Genomic DNA, 19619 nt, shown 5'->3' with positions numbered 1-19619 from the left:
GAATTTACATGCATTTAAAAAAATGGAGGAGAAAAGTCCCAGGAGCCAAGAACATATCTACCTCCCATGCTAAGACATTAATTTCCTTGGAGGTCAATTCACACTAACTGAATTTTAATACAACTTTAACTGGTATTCCAATGCTTGAGCCACATGCAGCAAAGTCATGGTTTGATTGATCATTTGAACCCTGCCCAGCAACTTAACTATTTTTTGTTTGCTGCCAATAAATCACTATCTGAAACCATGGTTTGTTGCCGGCTTAAAATCATAGTTTGTTTTAACTACAGTTTAGTGTTACATGAATTCCATCACCTTTTCTAACCACAGTTTGTTTGATCACCAAAACCAGGCTCATCAAGCTACAAAGATAGAGAGCAAGAGCAGATGGAAACCAGTCAAAGCTTTAGAAAAACGATACATGGTGTGTTTGAGCATTTATGGGACAACTTGCAGTTAACTTATGATTTGGGCTTAGTGCTGTATGTGAACTGTGCTTGGTCTTTCAGTCATGGATGAATCTTTCATAGGAGGAAATGCAGAATTACTGTTGCTAGTCAACAGGGAGCTCCCTGTCAGATTGTCAGGCACAGCATTAATCATACTCAGGCTAATTTTCTCTCATAAATGACTACGCTTCAAAGCTGGAGCTCATCCACAAGACCCAACATGCTGACAAGCTCATCGATAAGAGGCAGAATGAGGCAACTGCTCCAGTTTTTCTTCTGCATTTAGCTTTTTATTCACTGAACTTTTAAAAATAACTACAAAAAGCTATTTGCAAATAGCCCGCTTTTAAAAATTTATATTTCACTAAGTAATGTTTTCACACATGGCTATAACAATCATAGAATTGGAAGGGACCCCAAGGGTTATCAGTGAAGCAAATGAAAATAAATTAAAAATGAAGGTGGGAGAGAAAAATCACTAGCATAAAAGAGGGACCTTTCATCTGTTCACGATTTTAACAGTAACCACTCCCTCTTACATTTCCGATAAATCAAAATCAGAAATCATCACCTTGGGCTGGCTCAGAAGTCTAACAGACCCCAGGAATTTATCATCTTGTCATCACCCTGAACACTCATAGATTACTGACCCTTAGGGTTGCAAAACCACCTTTTAAATGGGATATGAATGTGAATTGTACAGCAGCACCTCCCAAATTCCCTACAGGTAGTCTTACCAGTTTCTCAAAGTGGCAGAAAATATGCCACTAATTTCAATCAAAACCCCAGAAACTTAAAGCATTTGTAAACTGGCATCTCTTTATGGTGGCATGAATTAGCTTTCAACGTGCAATCCCTAATTTTGAGGTACAGCAGCCAGGTGCAAGAACACAATATTGCACAGAACACAATGTGCAGAGGGAAAGTGAGGTCTCACTGTTCTTACTTCGACAAGGAGAGATCCAAACAAAAAAGGATCAAATGTTTCAAATCTGATTTCAGCTCAGGGTTAAATTTAGTAAGTTACCCCATTCTGGCCTTCTGGTTCACACACTTCCTAAATGGCTGCAGCTGACTGTTTCTGACAGTGCAGAAGCTACAAGAGGAGACACATGCTATGAAAGCATGACTTTCTCCTGCCAGCAATTATCTCTGGGCAAACTGAAAGGCAACAAAAGTATTTCAAATGCTAAACAATTAGAACAATCATGACCAGCATATGGTAGGCACGCTGCCCTGAAAAACTGAAAGAGCACACCTGCATCAGACTGGCTCGACTCAGATGACTATGAAAAGTTAATGCAGAAAGTTCATAATCCAAAGTGGGGGTGGGGGAGATCAACTAAGGCACAAAATCACAAGCAAGCTCTTAAATAATTAATTAAGGGAGAATGTGTATAAATAAAAGCTACTTTTGCTTTGCATTTTAAAAAGGCAGAGGATCACTGGATGGTTAAGTCCAGTCAAAGGCGACTATGGGGTGTGGCGCTCATCTCGCTTCAGGTAGAGGGAGCCGGTGTTTGTCCACAGACAGCTTTCTGGGTCATGTGGCCTGCATGACTAAACTGCTTCTGGTGTGACAGAACACCATGACGGAAACCAGAGCATACAGAAATGCTTTTTACCTTCCCACTGCAGTGGTACCTATTTATCTACTTGCACTGGTACTCATTCAAACTGCTAGGTTGGCAGAAGCTTAGACAGAGCAACAGACGCTCACCTCATGCACGAATTCAATGTGCCGACCTACTGATCGGCAAGCCCAAGAGTCTCAGTGGTTTACACCACAGTGCCACCACTTCTCTTACCTTTTACCTCTGTTTTGCATATGCATTAATAACAACCTGTTTCTTTGAAAGCCTTGGAGACTCCACAAAGGTTAACATGCAAAACACATCATGTGTATTCTATCGCCTACACATCTCAGTGCCCACGCGAACACGCACGCGCACGCACACACACACGTATTGGATTAATTTACCCAGTAGGAAACCCTTCAGGTACAGGCAGTACATTTCCCCTTATTCCGAGCCTAAGCAATATCATTAGTCCTTGTTTACTGCCTTTACTGTCCCTTAGAGTCCACAGCACCAACTCTATTTCCTCCAAGCATAGCAGGATTTCTAATTTCACCTAATAAATATCCTCCTTACAGTTCAATAAACCTGATATTAGGAGGTCTGGATGTACACTGATATTTCCTTAGCTCTGTGAAGACAGCAGGTACTCTCTAGCATCTCCCAAACAACCAAGGAAACCTCTTAACTAATGAGGAAGAAAATAATGACTGTAATTAATACACAAAATGGTGGCACTGGTCTAATTAATCATTAATCAACAGCGAGAAAAACACCTTTTTTGAGCTTTCATAATTTCTTAGGAAAAATGTCCAACAGGGGTGTCACTAGTGCCCTGCGGCTCAGACTCCTTCTGATGGATCACAGACAATATAAGTCTTATGACAAAAAAGCCTTCATTTTCATACAGAATTTCAGCTTGTTGAAGAAACATCAGTCCCTGGTGCAAAAAATATATCAGAGCACAAAGGACACATTACTGAAAGCAACACATACCTTGCCCTTTTGGACTTCTATATGACACCTGTTTCCATGCGCAGCAGCAGCTTTAACATCTAACAGGCCTCTTTTGTTCCAATTAGCATTGCTAAAGGTAACACACCATGACTTAACACATGCCCACCCCACTACTGGCAAAGAGAACTTCTGTTTGCCAAGCAGAACTGCAAGGCAGTGGGTGGCCCTTTGAACCCAGAGTGTGTTCTCCAGTCTCCATAGGTACAGGCTTTAGGGAAAACATTGCTTTCTATTCTTGAGTACCTCATAAGGTGGCATTAACTCCCAGGGGACAGGAACTAGCTCAGCCAAACTTTTCTATCCCCATAGGCTGGCATTTGCAGACAGACAGGTACTTGGCTTATGAGGCACCTTTAACAACTGAAAAGAAAACATTCATTTGGTGACTCATTTAATTTGCATTCCCTTTCCTTGCAGCCAGTGTTTTGGTGACAAATTATTCCCTGTTGTGCCGACTGGCATTCCTTGAATGATCGGCACCCAAGCCTACACATCTAACTAGAAAGCCATCTTCTCTTTGCATTCTGCAATGTCCTCTTGAGTACATGGGACTGTAATCTTTGCTTTTATCTCTGGCCCATTTCCTTCCTCTAATCTTCTTGTTCATCTCAGGGACTGGAGCTCTGCCAGTCACTATAATCACTGTTTTCTGTTGGCAATCAAGGTAGGCCCTTTGTTACCTTAATGAGCAGATGTACTTAATGAGCTGATTCAGTCCTAAAGGGGGGAAAAATCAAAACTGCAAATCTGTTTCTTCAGCAAAATCAGCCCACACCCCAATTTTATCACCTATTAATTAAAACATTATTGGATACCGGAGTGTCTGTTATTCAATAAACACAAGTCTCAGGGTACCAGGAGTAAAACAATTATGTTTGCTGTTCCTTTCCATTTAAGCAACAAAAGGAAGAAACTGCTTGGTTCTTACTGGTGCACAGGGAGGGGGTTGCAATTAAAACCTCTCTATGAAAGTCAATCTTTGAATCAAGACGTTCAAAGCCAGTTGGAAAGCGAAAATGTATTTATTCAGGCATACATAAAACCCAGGCAGACAGCAACAGGAATATGATAAGATCGTGTTCAGCTGCTTTCCATAGGAGCTGGTGGTATGTGGGTATTGTGGAGATCAAATGAGCTTTTGCCTCCGTACTTCCTGGCCTCGTGCTGAAACCACACAGTAAGAACATATGGCGGGAGAACTCCCTAAACATGGAAAGTTTTCATATTGAGTCAGGAGACTCGGTTTTGCTGGAATAAGATTAAGAAGCGGTTCCAGTCATGTTTAGCAATACATACATTTCTGGAAACCACTCTAAAATGGCTAATCCCCATGAAATAAGTTGCAGAGTACTAAGGAAGAAGTGGGTTTCCTCTTTACTTTCTCATTTCTTCCAGCATTCTTATCTACCTAGATAGAACAGAGAGACTTCCAAAGACTGCAGGACGGACTGTGCACCCTTATTTGGGAGTAAGCCCAGTGAATTTAGTAAACCTGCATAGGATCAGGCTGCCATTTGTCTTCTGCCATTATCCTTCAACTATGCCATACTCATACCATCTTAGAAGAAACCAGGTGTGAGAGAGAAGCAGGGGATAGTATATTACCCTGGTAAGGTGGCTTTTGGAAAACTGCCTTGCCTTGTCAAAAGGAAAAGCCACCACCTCATGATTCCCCTCCTCTTGTAATGGGTATCAGCCTCCACTTACATCTCAACCAACAAGAGGCTCTGGGAAATTTGGCAGATGATTTATCTGGCTATGAGCAGAAAAATCATAGAATGATTACATTTGTTAATGGCATTCAAAGTGGAGTGCCTCATGAAGTTTTTTGACACACACAGCAAAAGCTAGTGTAAAACAGGCCTAACATCCGACTGTAGTTGTTATTCTTCCAGGGAGACATGTGGAAAGAAGCCAACCAGCAGAAAGGGAAGCTATCATCCAAATTATTGGGTAATCTGATAGACAGCAGAACCATCTGCACTGGTTGTTGCCACTTGTTCAAATAATGGTACTCAATAATTTTTTCCAATGGCAATAATTTTGGGTAATGAATAATTATAGCTTTGACCATGCTAATTAGTAACAACAAGCAAAAAAATGACCAGTATTTGATGTAGGTCTAGGAGTCTCCAGTTAAAACCTCAGACTAATAATGTACTAAATAAATCTCTAATTGCAATCCCTGTTTCTATATGCCCCGAACATTTGGACTTTTACATTTCCAGAGATCCTTCATCAATACATTCAGATTGATCCTATTTCCTCTGAGACTTCTACTCCAAGAGGTTCTTCTTAATTTACAAACATTTATCTGAGCCATAGGCAGCATATAAACCTGCTGAGCACAGCATGACAGGAGTGATATCACTGAATGGAGGGAGGAGAGAGACATGAAATCATGGGGATCCTTGGGGATGAATTTGACTGACTTTGAACTCCATTAAGAACGATCCTGGGGGAAATACCACAGTTCTTCAACAGAGAAAACAGAACGACTTCTAGCAGACACTGAAAGACTCCCAAGACAAGATCTGAATTCTGAGATATAGGTTTAGTCTTAGATGCATTTAAGCATTTAATTAGATATGTAAATATAAGTTAAAAACAAGAGTGTACCAGTGGAATTTGTGTCTCTTTGAACAGTACTTCCCAAATGCACATCACAAAGCAATTTTCAAAGCCCTTTTGGTCGCAGAACAAGTTTGCCAAAAAGCCTGTTCTTCAACAATTACAAGCTCAAAGCTGTACATTCTTTTGGATTCAGGCATATGCTTGTTTTCTTTGTGGGAAATATTGATTCATTCTCACATCATCCCCACTTCCCTATTACCCATTCCAACACATTACATCATATTCCCACAAACACATTTTAAATGGCCCAAGCCATTCAGATGTTCAGAAGTTGTGGATCAGGCAACTAACAGCAAACCTGAATTTCAAAGGTGTTCTTCAAGCATTGACCCACTGGGGGGAGGGGGTCAATCCGTCCTTCAATTAATTAACATGGAACCTTTCCCTTTTTTTTACTTCCTGTGAGTCAATGGCCCTTAGTAGAAAAAAGGTTCCTCGTCTCTAGATTAGAGACAATCTCACATCCAAAAGAGGCAAAGTCATGATAATTTTAGAATTCAGAGGTATATATATTCTGGACAGCATATCAAGCATAGTTAGAGCAACTATCAAAACAGTAATGTTATGGACAAGTAAGGAAGGAAGAGAAATTCATTTGAATTAGATTTTAAAGTGAAATGATCTGATTTGTTGGTCATTAGTTGGTCAGTTATATGTGGATGAAATGCAGCTATCAATCAGATTATGCACTGCTCCAATTTTTCCAATATAGCTTTGGTTCCCAAAATGAGACTCAAAATGCATTTTTGCAGGAAAATTCAATGTGTAATGCAGGTGAAAATGTATAAAATGCATACAAGCTATACATGATTGTCTTGTGCATTTCTATTTAAACCGGGGGGGTGGGGGGGGACAGGATGAAATTGACCTATGACTGCATACATGTGAAGCTGACATGTACTAGAAATATGCTGATTCACCCATCTTTATGTATAAACATGTTAAAACATGGCAGTTGGCGAAGAATTTGACTTATTAAGAATCTCAGTTTTGTATTTTTTACACTGTAAACCACCCTGTGATCCTTGGATGTAAGGTTGTATATAAATTTAATAAATAAAAGCAATAAAAAGCAATTCTTTTAGAAAAGCAAGTTTCTAGTCCTTAAAAATTGCAAAGATTAGTTTTAAATATATGAGCCATGCTTGGTGAAATCAAAAGGAGGAATTGGTGAAAAAGATTCTAGTGGAAGTGGGTGAGGGTAAAGTTCAGCCTCCTGCACAACTCCCTGCTCCACCACACAACTGATAGTGGAATGGTGCAAATGAAGGCAAATAACACAACTAGGCATGTTATACAGATCGCTGAATGAAGGTTTTGTTAATACACAATGCAAATCTTACAAGTCCTACATATGGGTTCAATTTCTCATTTATACAGCAGAAACTACCACCGCCTACCTTAGACCACCTACCTTAGAAGTGTACAAACAAACAAGAAAAAGTACTGAGCAGGCTTTTGCATATGCAATGCACTATATAAATAATTAATAATAAAGCCACATAATGCAGGATTGAGTTTCTAGAAATATTACCTCTTATGTAAATACTAACTGTAAAATATGCCGAGAAGAAGAAAAAAACAGGGTTTCAGGTTGCTTCCGCTGAGAAGTTACACGTGAAGCTGCACTGTTCTGAGAGATTAGCTGAAAGAACAGGTGGTAGCTCCACAGGTTTTGCATGGATACATCAAAGCATATTGCCTTCCGCTTTATTTCTTCAGCTACCCCGTTTAAAATCATTAGTCCAACTGGCTTGGAAAAAAGATTGCTCTTCCTTTGGAGCCCATCTGCTCTTGATGCTCAAGTCCCCAGCTAAAGGCAGAATTTTATTTCAGTCAAAAGGAGCTGTGTCGGGGGGAAATGGGGAACCATACACCCAAATTATCTCCTTCCTCCTTCCCTGCCATTTTGGAGCATAAATTCTTGCCTGCCCTTCAATTCAATTCAATGTTATGTCTGCATCAACACTAACAGTGGTTAAGGACAGCTAGATTAACCTCATTTTTGTAGAAGGGGTTGATAGTGGGATGTACAGTGGTACCTCGGGTTACATACGCTTCAGGTTACATATGCTTCAGGTTACAGACTCCGCTAACCCAGAAATATTACCTCAGATTAAGAACTTTGCTTCAGGATGAGAAAAGAAATCGTGCTCCGGCGGCGCGGCAGCAGCAGAAGGCCCCATTAGCTAAAGTGGTGCTTCAGGTTAAGAACAGTTTCAGGTTAAGTATGGACCTCTGGAACGAATTAAGTACTTAACCTGAGATACCACTGTATATGTTAGACCAGTTAATAGGATCAGATGGAGAACTGTTGTCATTTTCAGTTTTGTGGTGCAGACACCACTAACCCACTAGACCTGAAGGGCAATATTATCCAACTGCAGCACCTTTTAGAGTCAATTTATGGGCCATCAGCTTTGAGTGCCTCAAATAATTGGATCTGCACAGAAAGCTAAACTCATAATAATGGTTTATAAAATTTTATTGGAATGCTGTAAATTGATGTTCAGGAACTTAAGAGATGCATGGAATATAGATTTAGAGTGTTTCATTCAGTTCAATTGATGGAAAGTTGCTTTAGCATCTATATGTATTGTTTTGTTAGATTTAAAATTGAAATTTATTCAGCAAACATTGGTGTTCCAAGTACATTGGACTCCACAGCATGCCTTTATCAGAAAAAAACAGGCTAGTTCTTTTGCTGGCAATGTAATGCTAAAACACTTCTTTGAGGTATAATATGTCCCAGGATGTTTTCTTGCTGCTCAGAAATTATTGTTCATCTTAACTCTGTTCTGGAAAAATCCTTTATATCTGTGGGTGTTCAGACACTCTTAAATTATAGCACTACAGTCAGAGGATGAACAGGTGGACAACAAAAGTGGATTTCACAAATCCTTATGGTGGCTAAGAAACTTATATTGCAAGTCTGGAAAGATAAACGCTGGACTTTCCACTATTCAGTGGTCTGAAGTTCCCACTGGCTTTTCTATGTTCCATTGCATGGCTTGTAAGCATCCATCTGATTTTGGAACCTATTTGGACACAAGGAATCCTTGTATGTTTAAGCCTTTATGTTTTAAGTTAGGATTGATGGAATATTGTTAATGTCAGCTGGCAATGTTTCTATCTCTTTGTCTCTCTCTTTCCATCTGTTATTTGCAAAATAAATTTATTTGCAAAATAAATTATTTTTTTTCAAAAAAAGAATAACCAGGCTTCCTGCTTAGCTGAAAGTTGACACCAGAGTTTGGGACTGGTTTGAAACCATTTTTGTCCATAAATGTTGTTCAGAGCAGTAGTAAGAATTTGTGCTCTAGTGGAGAAAGTTGTATCTGAACTTGGGGAGGAAAGCTACTGTCAGGGTCGACAGACACAGGCAGAGTAGTCACATCACCTCAATATAAGAGGAGCTTCAAATGTTCACAGCCTGCTTGTGATTGCATAACTATGTAATTAGGAGAGTTAGCTCTGCACAGGGCAGAACAGCTGCCATAACAGAAACCCAATATATTATATTAACACCAATTCCCACAGTATCCACACACCTTTGTGGAAGCAGACATCCTTAAAAATAAAAAAGGAGACACAAGATGTAGAATAACAACAAACAATTTTTTGGTCAGATATTTTTGCCACTTCATGAAGTGTTGATATGCAGAAGGAATGAATCTTTGAAAGATACCTATTAAAAAAGCTATCAGGGGGGAGAAAAGGGCTGGGAAGTCAGGGCTCCCTATCTCTGGTCTTGCCATTTATATGTGCAAAAGAGAAACATGTAACTTTTCTGTGCCTCACATTGCACCCCCACCCCCACACCATGCCAAAAACTCACTTTAATTTGCTTCCGTAGCTAAGAAAGTTACAGGGGGTTGCAGAAAGATATTACAAAGGAATTTTTAACCAATGAAATATATTCAGCATCAAAAGCAGCTCACAAAATGCCTCTTACACCAACTGTGCAATATGCCTAAGGCAATACACATATACCATGTTTCACTTAAAAGAAATGCAGAGGGAGAAAGCACTATATTTTCTCTCTCTATGAAATGCATTAGCCACATTTCATGAGGCACTCCAAGCAGCCTCTCAAAATTGCTACCTCTCCGTTCCCCTCAAGAGCCTGTTGCTACTTTCCCCTCCTGCCTCCTTTCTTCTCCTTCCCATGTCATACCCCATTGTACAACGTCCAAAAGGGGGGGGGGGAGAGAGAGAATCTATGTGAAACCGTTCCATCTGAGAGGAAAAAAACATCGCTATCCTATTCCTGCAACTGCATTTTAGAACCTATTCCAGATCTCAGCGATAAACCCAACAACAACTAGGACTGCATTTTTAGCCACTTGGCTGCTCTTTGTTATCCTGCAATTTGAGATCAACCAAGCTAGATTAGCGGTGACAGTATGCCAAAGGTCATTACTGTTAAACGCACCTCAGTGAACAATATAAACGGAGTCATTATACTGCAACTAGATGGAGTTTATTATGGGGGCATAACAATCAGTGTTGATGAAGCCAAAAGGCACCTAAGGAAAAAGGTGTATAAGAAGGTGAAAGGGAAAATCTAGCTTTAAATGTGCCCATTTATGCAATGTGGCAGTATAGGACACTGCTATCCACAGAAACAGGCAGACACATACACTCCATATTCCCAGGACACCAAAGTAATTTGAATGGACAAGTGGGGAAAAAACACTCTGGCAGAAAGGAAACCCTTAACAATACCAATAGTTTCACATCCTGCACTGGATTAGGTTTGGACCCCAAATGAGAACAGTTCTTGTGCTATCTGGAAAATGTTTAACAGCAAGACCTTTTCTTTCTTTCAAGTATGAGGTCTCTGAACTGGTACATATACAGTGAACAGGCTGGGATAATAATGGATATCCTAGGGTAGCCCTTTCAGCCTCCCTGTGTTTCATCATGTGAACAACCTAGAAGTTTGACTTGCATTCATCAAGCACCTGAGCCCAACTATAATATGATCAACTCTCAAATTCTGTAAGAGAAATCACCTGAATATTAAATCACTTAAACTTCAAAAAATTACAGGCCTACTACTGCCAACACAACCCGACAGCTAGCATATCCATTATATACACATGCAGAAATTATGTTCTAACAGCAGCCACACCTCACTAATCACTCTCGTGACAATGCTGAACGCAGCAGGGCCTCGTGTATTAGAAGAGGACTAACAAGGGCAACTACAGCAGAGCAACTCTGCATTCTGAGATAATAAAGCAAACAGCAGCACTGAGGCAGAGACACCACAATGGACAGCACCAGAAGAAACACAATTACCCAAATGAAACATCAAAGATCTATTAGCCTAGGTAGCATAGCAAAGACTTCACTAGCCAATTTCAAAATGTTTCAGTGGGGAAAAAAGACCTTAAATGATGTCACTGCATTACGGATAATGGAGCAATTGAATCTATTAATCATGGGGTTAATCTATTTATTCACCTTGAGAAAATTACTGATCAGAAGAAAGTCTATTAAAAGAATACAATGATTCAGGCGCCACCTCCATCACTTAGTAAGCAATCAGAGGATGTCCCTTCAAACCCTGCATTAATAAAAGTCTCATTAAATGCAAACCTGCAAGATGTTAATGTAAAGGGGCTCATTAGCCTGGAAAAATTGATCGCCTGGAAAGCTGCTTATTTCCTTACGGAAGTGAAGGTCAGCTTTCCAGCTATCGACCTTACAGCTGAGCACCTCAACCAATGCAGCCAGTCGCTTTACATGGGAAACTACCACATGATACATGCAACTTGAAAATATGGTAAATTCTGCAACAATCAAGGGTGACTGGACATTGCCAGGTTTGCCATTTTGACAGAGGGAAATATATTCCACAATCATGCTATGCAGAAGGAGACATGAGTTCTGGGAAGAGGATTCAACTTCCTGAAAATGATAGATTTTTAAATCTTTTTTAAAAGCAAGCTTCTAGCCTCTGTGACTATAAGGATAGTATTGAAAGTCTATGGACAATGTCTAGTGAAATCTCAGTGTTAGGGGTGCACAGGTGGTGGTGTGTTAAAGATATTTCTTCTTTTACTGAGCCATTTACTTTGCTAGTGAGATTTGGAAAATCAAAAGTTCAAACAAAAATGCACTACAGGCTACTTAATACTGGAATCAGCTAAACTAAACCAATGGCACAAACAAAGTGGAAGGTAAGGAGAAGGGCATTTTGCCTCAAAATCATTTGAAAACAAACATCTGGTGTAAAATAGTACTCAAAATGTAAGACCTTGAACAAAAAAATAAAACATGCAAGCACAAAAGGTATCATATGAGAAAAAGTGGAAAAATGCTGAGCAATCAACAAGGACCAGATTACTAAAAGATCTCCAACAGAGCTTGGGTATCACTAATATGACTTCTCTTGCCCTTAAGTGATTTAGAATAAAATGATCCCCTGCATTACACTAGAAAAACATTCTGAAATTAATTTTCTTTCCTTTTTTAAACTGAAGAATTCCTCAAATGATGTACTACAAAAAACTAACCGTATCCTATGGCCAAATGGCTCCCACTAGCACAAAATCCATTTGTAAAACAGAGGAAAATTGCATTCTATTTCTATTTTTAAAAGAAGCATAAAAATGACGGAAAATGAATCAGCCATCCAAAATAAGCTGAGCAAATAAAAAGAAGCTATATATTGGCCTATGCAACCAACCTGGACTCTATAGTCTAAAGCACTCTGAAACAAGAGCAGAACTTTACCCTCCTGTGAACAGATCAGGAAAAGTCACAGTAAGTCAAAGAAAAGCTCTACCCTCTTTGCACCACAGAAGCAAAGAGGTTGGGGGTAAAATATGCATATCCGTTGCATACTGATGGTATCTCAGCACCAATGAATACAACAGGATGATCAACCTTTGTTAAGTCTAAATGAAAACTGTCTTCAAATCATGTTATGCTACACACTGATCTCATAAGATTGCACATCATCTGCAAGTCTCAACTATAAAGCCACAACTGTTTCAGCAAATGGATCAAAAAAATTATTATTATTAATTAAATTTGTATACTGCCCTATACCCATAGGTATCAGGGAATTACACAGTTACACACAATTACACAATTACACACAGGCTACTTTACATTACACAAACGTAAGATTACAATATAAAAAACAAAAAATCCCAATAAAATTAATTTAAACATTAACAATATTAATGTATACAAACTATTAAAAATATCCTTAACAATTAAACAATTTAAAACATCCCCATCCCCCTTAAAAACATTGATCTTACCACAAGTAGGCTGGCCCATGCCCTCGTTCCAAACCCCCAAAGTGCCACCCCGAAAGGGACAATTCCCTTTGGTGCTGCCCCTTTATGGCAGCCCCACCCACAAGGCAGGCAAGCTTTATATAGCTGTCCCTGCAGTTGCTTCACACCTGGGGCAACAAGTGCTATCAATGCTGTCTGCCTGCCCAGGGTCCTAGTCCCTGGACAACTCTCAGCATCTGCACGTCCAGGCAGAGAGAGGCAGGTGAAAATTATGAACAAGGAAAGATTTGTAAAGCCAACACCTCCCATGCAATATCATGTTGCTTTAACATCTATCTCCAGAGTGAAAATGAGGGAAGAACAGAACTACCATCACTACCTCCAAATGAAGAGACAAATTTAAGAAAGCCCTAAACAAGCCAACTACGACATATCTGCATAATGCTCCAACAGTAAAAAATTAAGTACTTTAAAATGCAATTTCAGGCTGCCTCCATCAAAACAGTTGTGGGTCAAAACTAAAACCCACAAGTTAATAGGGAAGAGTATGCCACTTATCATAGTTTAGCAAACTAACCTCTCAAAACTACATATAATGAATCAATGCCTGCCAGGTAAGAAATTCATCAGTAAGAAACTATTTCTCATTCAAGTTAATTTAGTTTTACATGCAAGTTTATAGATGTGGAATGCAAGGAATGGATCTGCAGAGCAATCCTAACTGTCTACTCAAAAGTAAGTCTTATTGAATTCAGTGGTGCTTACTCCCACATAAACAGGTTTAAGACTGCAGCCTTAAGTATTAGTTGGGCAAACAGTCTAACACCAAAAAGGTTTGCAGGATCGTTCTCTTTGCAAAACTGCTAATACAGTCTAGTGGCTGTTTTCTTATTTTCCAAGAAGATCAATTATAGTAAATAATTGTCAAGGAGCCTGCAGAGGAAATAACAGCCAGACTGTTCTCCAGTCACATCCCTCCAATTTGCAAGCATAATTCACTTTGTTTCTACTCTCAATTCTAGAGACTTTTCTAAGCAGTCCCCGCCCGCCCCCGCCCAAAAGATTCAGACCATGCCAAGGGCAGGCTCAATCTTCTATGGCATTTTAGATAGCAACCCCCTACCTATGACTGCCTGTTCAGCTGGTACATTTAGAGCATTATCAGTCCCCAAGAGCTTCATTTAACTCTGTTCATGAAAAATAAAGAGCGCAGCAGAGTAAATCTTGCAGAACCTATATATAAGGACATGAAACTCACAGGCCTGCAGAGAGAATCTTTAATGGTGGTTTACAGACACATAAAATTACTTGGAAAATGCCTGGAGGGAGTTTGTTTTCCACATGCTGTCTTCCTGAGCAAAGAAACTGGAGACACCACAACAAAGGTAAGTTTTGTGTCACAGGGGAAGCATGACTTCTGTGCCTGACTTTCTAATCCTTCTTACCCTGACACAAATGACTAGCTCTTAGGGAACTCAAGGGGGAAGATTTGGTACTTCTTAGTGAATCATGGGCTGTTCAGTTTTAAACTTCCAGTTACACAACCCCCAAACATTTAAAAGTAACTTCTCTCCCAACCTGGCTAGTCTCCAGTCTTCAGCAGTAGCCGCTGCTGAACGAAAAGGCAAGGGACACAAATTCTCAAACAGCCTCTCAAGAAAGATGCATTGCAGGCTCTAGCAATTAGTTGTTTGCATGCCCCTTGAGAAAGGAATACTCTTCAGGCCATAATCTGCTTTTAAGTATTGGTTTTTATTCCAATCTTTCATTTTAAATATTACCTTGGGGACAGGCTCCCAAGGTCATCACCCACCATGCCAGCCACTATTGATTCCAGCAGCCCCTGTAAGCCCCATGAGATGTAAGAGCCTCAGTATGGAGGAAAGCCCATTAGCCAATCAGCCCCCCCTACCAGCAGAATCATGTATCATTCCACAGGGATATTATGAGGATGAGCTCATAGGCACTTGCTCATAGCTTTAAAAAGTGGAACTTCTGGGAACAGCAAAGAGTATTGCAAAAGATGCATTCAAATACTTACACCTTGCCTCTGACTATCCAAAGTAAGTCTACATCTTACTCCTAGAAAACAATGTATTTTGAAACTCATACCTTAACCCGTTTTAAAGAACAAACAAGTTGTTGTACCCCCTAAGTTTACAAAAGCAATCACTGCTGAAGTGGGAACATGTTCAGCAAACTAGGCAACATAGCACTTTCTTTGGGGGGAGCAAGGTGCTACAAGACTCTTTCAGGTTTATATCCCACCCCACCCCAATATCCTGGCTGAGAAACCAACCAGCATGCTATACTGCAACAAAAAATGAAGTGTTCTGGGAATAAAAACAAGAATGCACAAATGAGTAACAAAAACTTTCCTTTTCTTACCGTATGTTGACCAATGCATGTGTCACCTTGCTGGCTGGCTCCTTCCACTGGCCAGCGTTGGTAGATAGCCTCAAAACTGAAAGAAAAAAGATTAAAGGAAGGTTACATTCTATGGCACCTATTCTGACAACAGTACAACATTTTCCAAGGCAATCAAATAACTAAACAAATTATTAGAAAAATATAAATAATCTTAGATGAAGTACAGGCATCATCCAAATGTGACCACCACCACAAGTAAAGAAGGTGCATGTGGTATAAGAAGGAGGATAAGACTTCGAAAACACATCCCAACCTAAGGAACCTTCCTGGAACTTCACTGGGCTGCTTCTACACTGCTCAACATATAAACAAAACTATTAAGAAGCTTATTGCCTCCACTGTTCAGCATACAGCAGAAACAATATGGGAAAACACATTTTTCCTTTTATTTGTTCTCACTTTGAATACGCATGTACATTCAATTTTTTGTTTTAAAGTTATTATCGATATTTATTGGAAGAGGCTATTCTAAGAGTTTTATGTAACTGTTCTAACATTATCATGCTGTGTGAGTGGATCAACTACGTCCCTTTTATGAATGACCATTTAACCCTTATTATATGCTTGCCAGAGAGGAAAGCAACAGGAGGCAGGGAGGGCTGGCCCTTTATATGCAGCCCTTCTAAAGTGTTACTCAGAGTTAAGTGCATTCATATAATTCCTTGGTTATGTTTCCCTGCCAGCATTCCTTCCTCCCCTTCATTCTGCCTCCCTACTAAGTATTTGCTCTACAGCATTTCACTGCATCTCTCTGCACCTTCACTCCCCCACCCAAAAACATCATTTACAGATCTAGACTGTTTGCTGCACTATTTTAAAAAGGGTATTGTGGGGGGGGGGTTGTTTTCCAACTGCTTCTGAGGCATTGACCTGGTTCTGTGGATGCTAGCAGGCCTACGTGCTCCCTGTTCTGTACAGTGGGTTCCTTGTTGTGCATCCATCAAATGCTTTTTTCACCTCTTGTTTACAACACCAACTCCTGCTGCTGATTGGCTCTGGGGGGTGCGCTTGCTCTCTGACCTGAGACTAAGGCATATTTTCCCAGCTGGGAACTCTCTGCGCACGGCAGGCTGGCTCACTCTAAATGAGGGCACCGTGCGCCTTGCTACCATTTAAATATTATATGCCTGGCAATAGCAAACAAACACACTTTCATGTATACACAGGTGAACCAGATGGCAATTCTATACCCAAACAGCATCGTTTCTGCATGTCTGCTCCTGAAGAGTCGCTTTCAAAATGTCCTTTGCCAAGAACAAGGAACCTTTATCCTTTTTGAACAGGATTATTTCACATCCATGTGGTAACTGACAGCCACACAGTGAGCACACATGCTGATCAGGCATCGTACACAATTGCTCTCTCTCACACCCACACAGTTTATCTGTCATATCTGTGTATTTTGTCAACAGCAAACCAAGTCATCCAACACTACTCACCCATAGAATACAGGTTATCAAAACTCTGGTGCATTCTGATGATTTCATAGTATAGCTCATCATAGCTGCTAGGAGTCGGAAGGAAGGTATCTCCATAAGTGATGAACATGTTAAACAGGTTTACCACCTTCAAAAACAAAAGCTATAGGAATTACTACAGGAAAAATGTACCATATAATATATGCAGTTATCTAAGCATTTAAAATAAAGAAGTCATTACTTAATTTTTGTAGATAACAAGTGTTTGTAGATAACAACTGTTTTGTAGATAACAAGTGTTTCACCTCAATTGATTATAAACCACTTTTTTCTTTCCCTGATAAATTTAGGGATAAAAATAAAAACTGGTTATAAGCCACCCAAAACACTGAAAGCAGGCATCATTCCCGTGAGGGAGGGAAGGAAACTGGAGGACTGAAGAAGAGAGTCTGCCAAAGCCTAATAGTGAGAGGACAGAGCTTAGGGGCAGAAGCAAGTATCCTGAGAGGGTTTAAAAAAACACCTCCTTTTCTTGCTCTATACAGGGCTGTTTCTAGGCTAGGGGAAGAAAAGCAGTGGGGCGTGATGGGGGAGGCATTTTCCTTTCACCACTCTCGAGAACATCCCTATCCAGCAACCGAGCCCAAACCTGAGCCCTCTCACATTATACAGCCCTGCTGGGGAACTCCCACTCTCCCATGTAAGCCACTACAAGGTTCCTGTTCCAGGCTGGCTGAATTCCTGAGCATGTTCAGTCTTGTTAGGGGATGGGGATACGGTGCAACTGTTTCATTTGTTTGTTTGAGCAGACTCCACTTGTTACCTAAAGCAGTGACAGATCCATTTGTCACACAGCACAACAGTCAATAACATACACATGAAGGGGCTTTCCTCCCTCTTTCACATTTCCACTGAACACCTTGCCCAAATGCTTTGACATTCCAAACAGATATCCAGAAGCAGGAAAAGTCATTGAATCCAATTCCAGCTTGAGCCAAAAATAAGTGCTCCCAACCCAGATACACAGAAAAAGAGAGATGCCATGATAGAGAACAGAACTTCTAAAAACGGCTCCAATAAGATCACTATCTGGTTTGTGTGTGTGTGTGTTTGAGTGGGCATGCTCCACACTAATTCCTATGTTTTAAATTCAGTGCTATTAACTCTCACTGTCCCCCAGAAAGAAACTCACCATGAGAGCCAATGTAAAGATGTTGTGTTTTGCCAGCAAAACAGTCTCGTTGGACAAGAGAAACTTCAAAAGATTAATCAGAGCTGAGAAAAGAACGAAAAGAGTTTTTTAAATGCAACTACATTATCATAAGCAGATACTTGCTCAAAGTCTTCAAAGAAAGTGTTTGATTAATTAGAATCCTGTCCGTCACAGATAAGCAGGCACAGAAACTGATGTATTGTTGTCCCAGATTTATCCTTCCTGTTCAATACCATGTTGAGTCAGTTGCCATTCAAATCAACTGACACAGAGGGTTTCCTCCCCCTACTTGTCAGCACCTTAAGTAGCACCAAGGGTCTGGGAAATCAGCTGCCTGCTTTCAGTTTCAAACACTGACAGCACAGGACACGGAGAACCAATCTCAGCTGTCATTTGTGCTGATGATGCACAAGGCAGAAGCAGGTATAGTGCAACTCTGCAATAGCTTGACTAGTTTTACAATGGCATGCATGACACCCAAGTAGATACTACACAGAGTGCCAGGTTTCTTAGGGCCCGCCGGCACATGTCGCTTTTGATTCCTCTTGGGAGTATTGCCTGGAGAGAAGAAAATGTTAGCCACTGGATTCTCCATCCCTCTTTTATATCAACAGTCACCCAAGGAGAATGGACAGATTAGTAAATGAAAAATGTTTGGCTCATGAATGGTTTATGAGGAATTGCTGCATTCTGAATACTGGTAAGATATTTATATACTTGACAGTGTTATTACAATCACTGGTAACAATAGAAAGCAATTTTCAAACACAGGCACTTCTGTTTTACTTGGAGCTTATTTGGCAAGTGAAAGAATCCCCTTCTGATTATGTGAACTGACAGCAATTTTCTGCTCTGGAGCTAGGTGTAGATATAGCAGTTCTGTGATCAAATTCTTAGCCTCAAATTTCCCAGTAAGGAAACCATACAAAGAAGTTTTATGTCAAAGGCTCTTCATCACTTTCTAGCTGGATCGGCTTAATGTCAGTCTGTGAGCCCAATTTTACAGGTACAGCTGGAACATTATCATGAAGAGCATTCCTACTTATAGAACCACCACTGTGCAAGAAAGCAACATGCTCTATAATCCGCTAGCTGAGAACTCCCAGAACAGGAAGCCCATTTAAGACAAAGGCAATCTGGCAGGATCCAGAACAAAAGATTATCCAACTGCCAACTGATCATTTATCTGGAGCAGGGTCGGCATTTTTTTTCAGCAGGGGGCCGGTCCACTGTCCCTCAGACTTTGTGGGGGGCCGGACTATATGGGAGGGGGGGGAGTGAACGAATTCCTATGCCCCAAAAATAACCCAGAGATGTACTCTAAATAAAAGCACACATTCTACTCATGTAAAAACACCAGGCAGGCCCCACAAGTAACACAGAGATGCATTTTAAATAAAAGGACACATTCTGCTCATGTAAAAACACACTGATTCCCAGACTGTTCACGGGCCGGATTTAGAAGGCGATTGGGCTGGATCCGGCTCCTGGGCCGTAGTTTACCTATCCATGATCTGGAGACTTGAAATGCTCAGAAATTATCCTCTGTCATGAGACAATGTTAAAAATCAGGCACGTTGTGGAAGGTTTAATGAGTTAGTCAAGAGGGCATTGGGTGG

At 40.3% G+C, this 19619-nt stretch overlaps 1 protein-coding gene across 4 annotated transcripts in view; it reads right to left on the bottom strand.

Annotated features, from left to right (window-relative positions):
• The window catches only part of ARMH3 (armadillo like helical domain containing 3), a 122320-nt gene that overhangs the window by 49958 nt on the left and 52743 nt on the right, over nucleotides 1-19619 (bottom strand). For all 4 annotated transcript variants that reach the window (XM_083615321.1, XM_083615318.1, XM_083615320.1 and 1 more), the window contains 3 exons: nucleotides 17980-18062; nucleotides 16809-16935; nucleotides 15328-15403 (listed from right to left, as the gene is read on the bottom strand). In XM_083615321.1, coding sequence (XP_083471447.1) covers nucleotides 15328-15403; nucleotides 16809-16935; nucleotides 17980-18062 — 286 coding nt within the window. The remainder of the gene's footprint in view (nucleotides 1-15327; nucleotides 15404-16808; nucleotides 16936-17979; nucleotides 18063-19619) is intronic.

Source organism: Podarcis filfolensis (assembly GCF_964270895.1).
Source record: "Podarcis filfolensis genome assembly, chromosome: 5".
Taxonomy (NCBI): Eukaryota; Metazoa; Chordata; class Lepidosauria; order Squamata; family Lacertidae; genus Podarcis; species Podarcis filfolensis.
The sequence above is the reverse complement of the archived record's forward strand: the minus strand, read 5'-3'. Positions and strand labels throughout refer to the sequence as shown.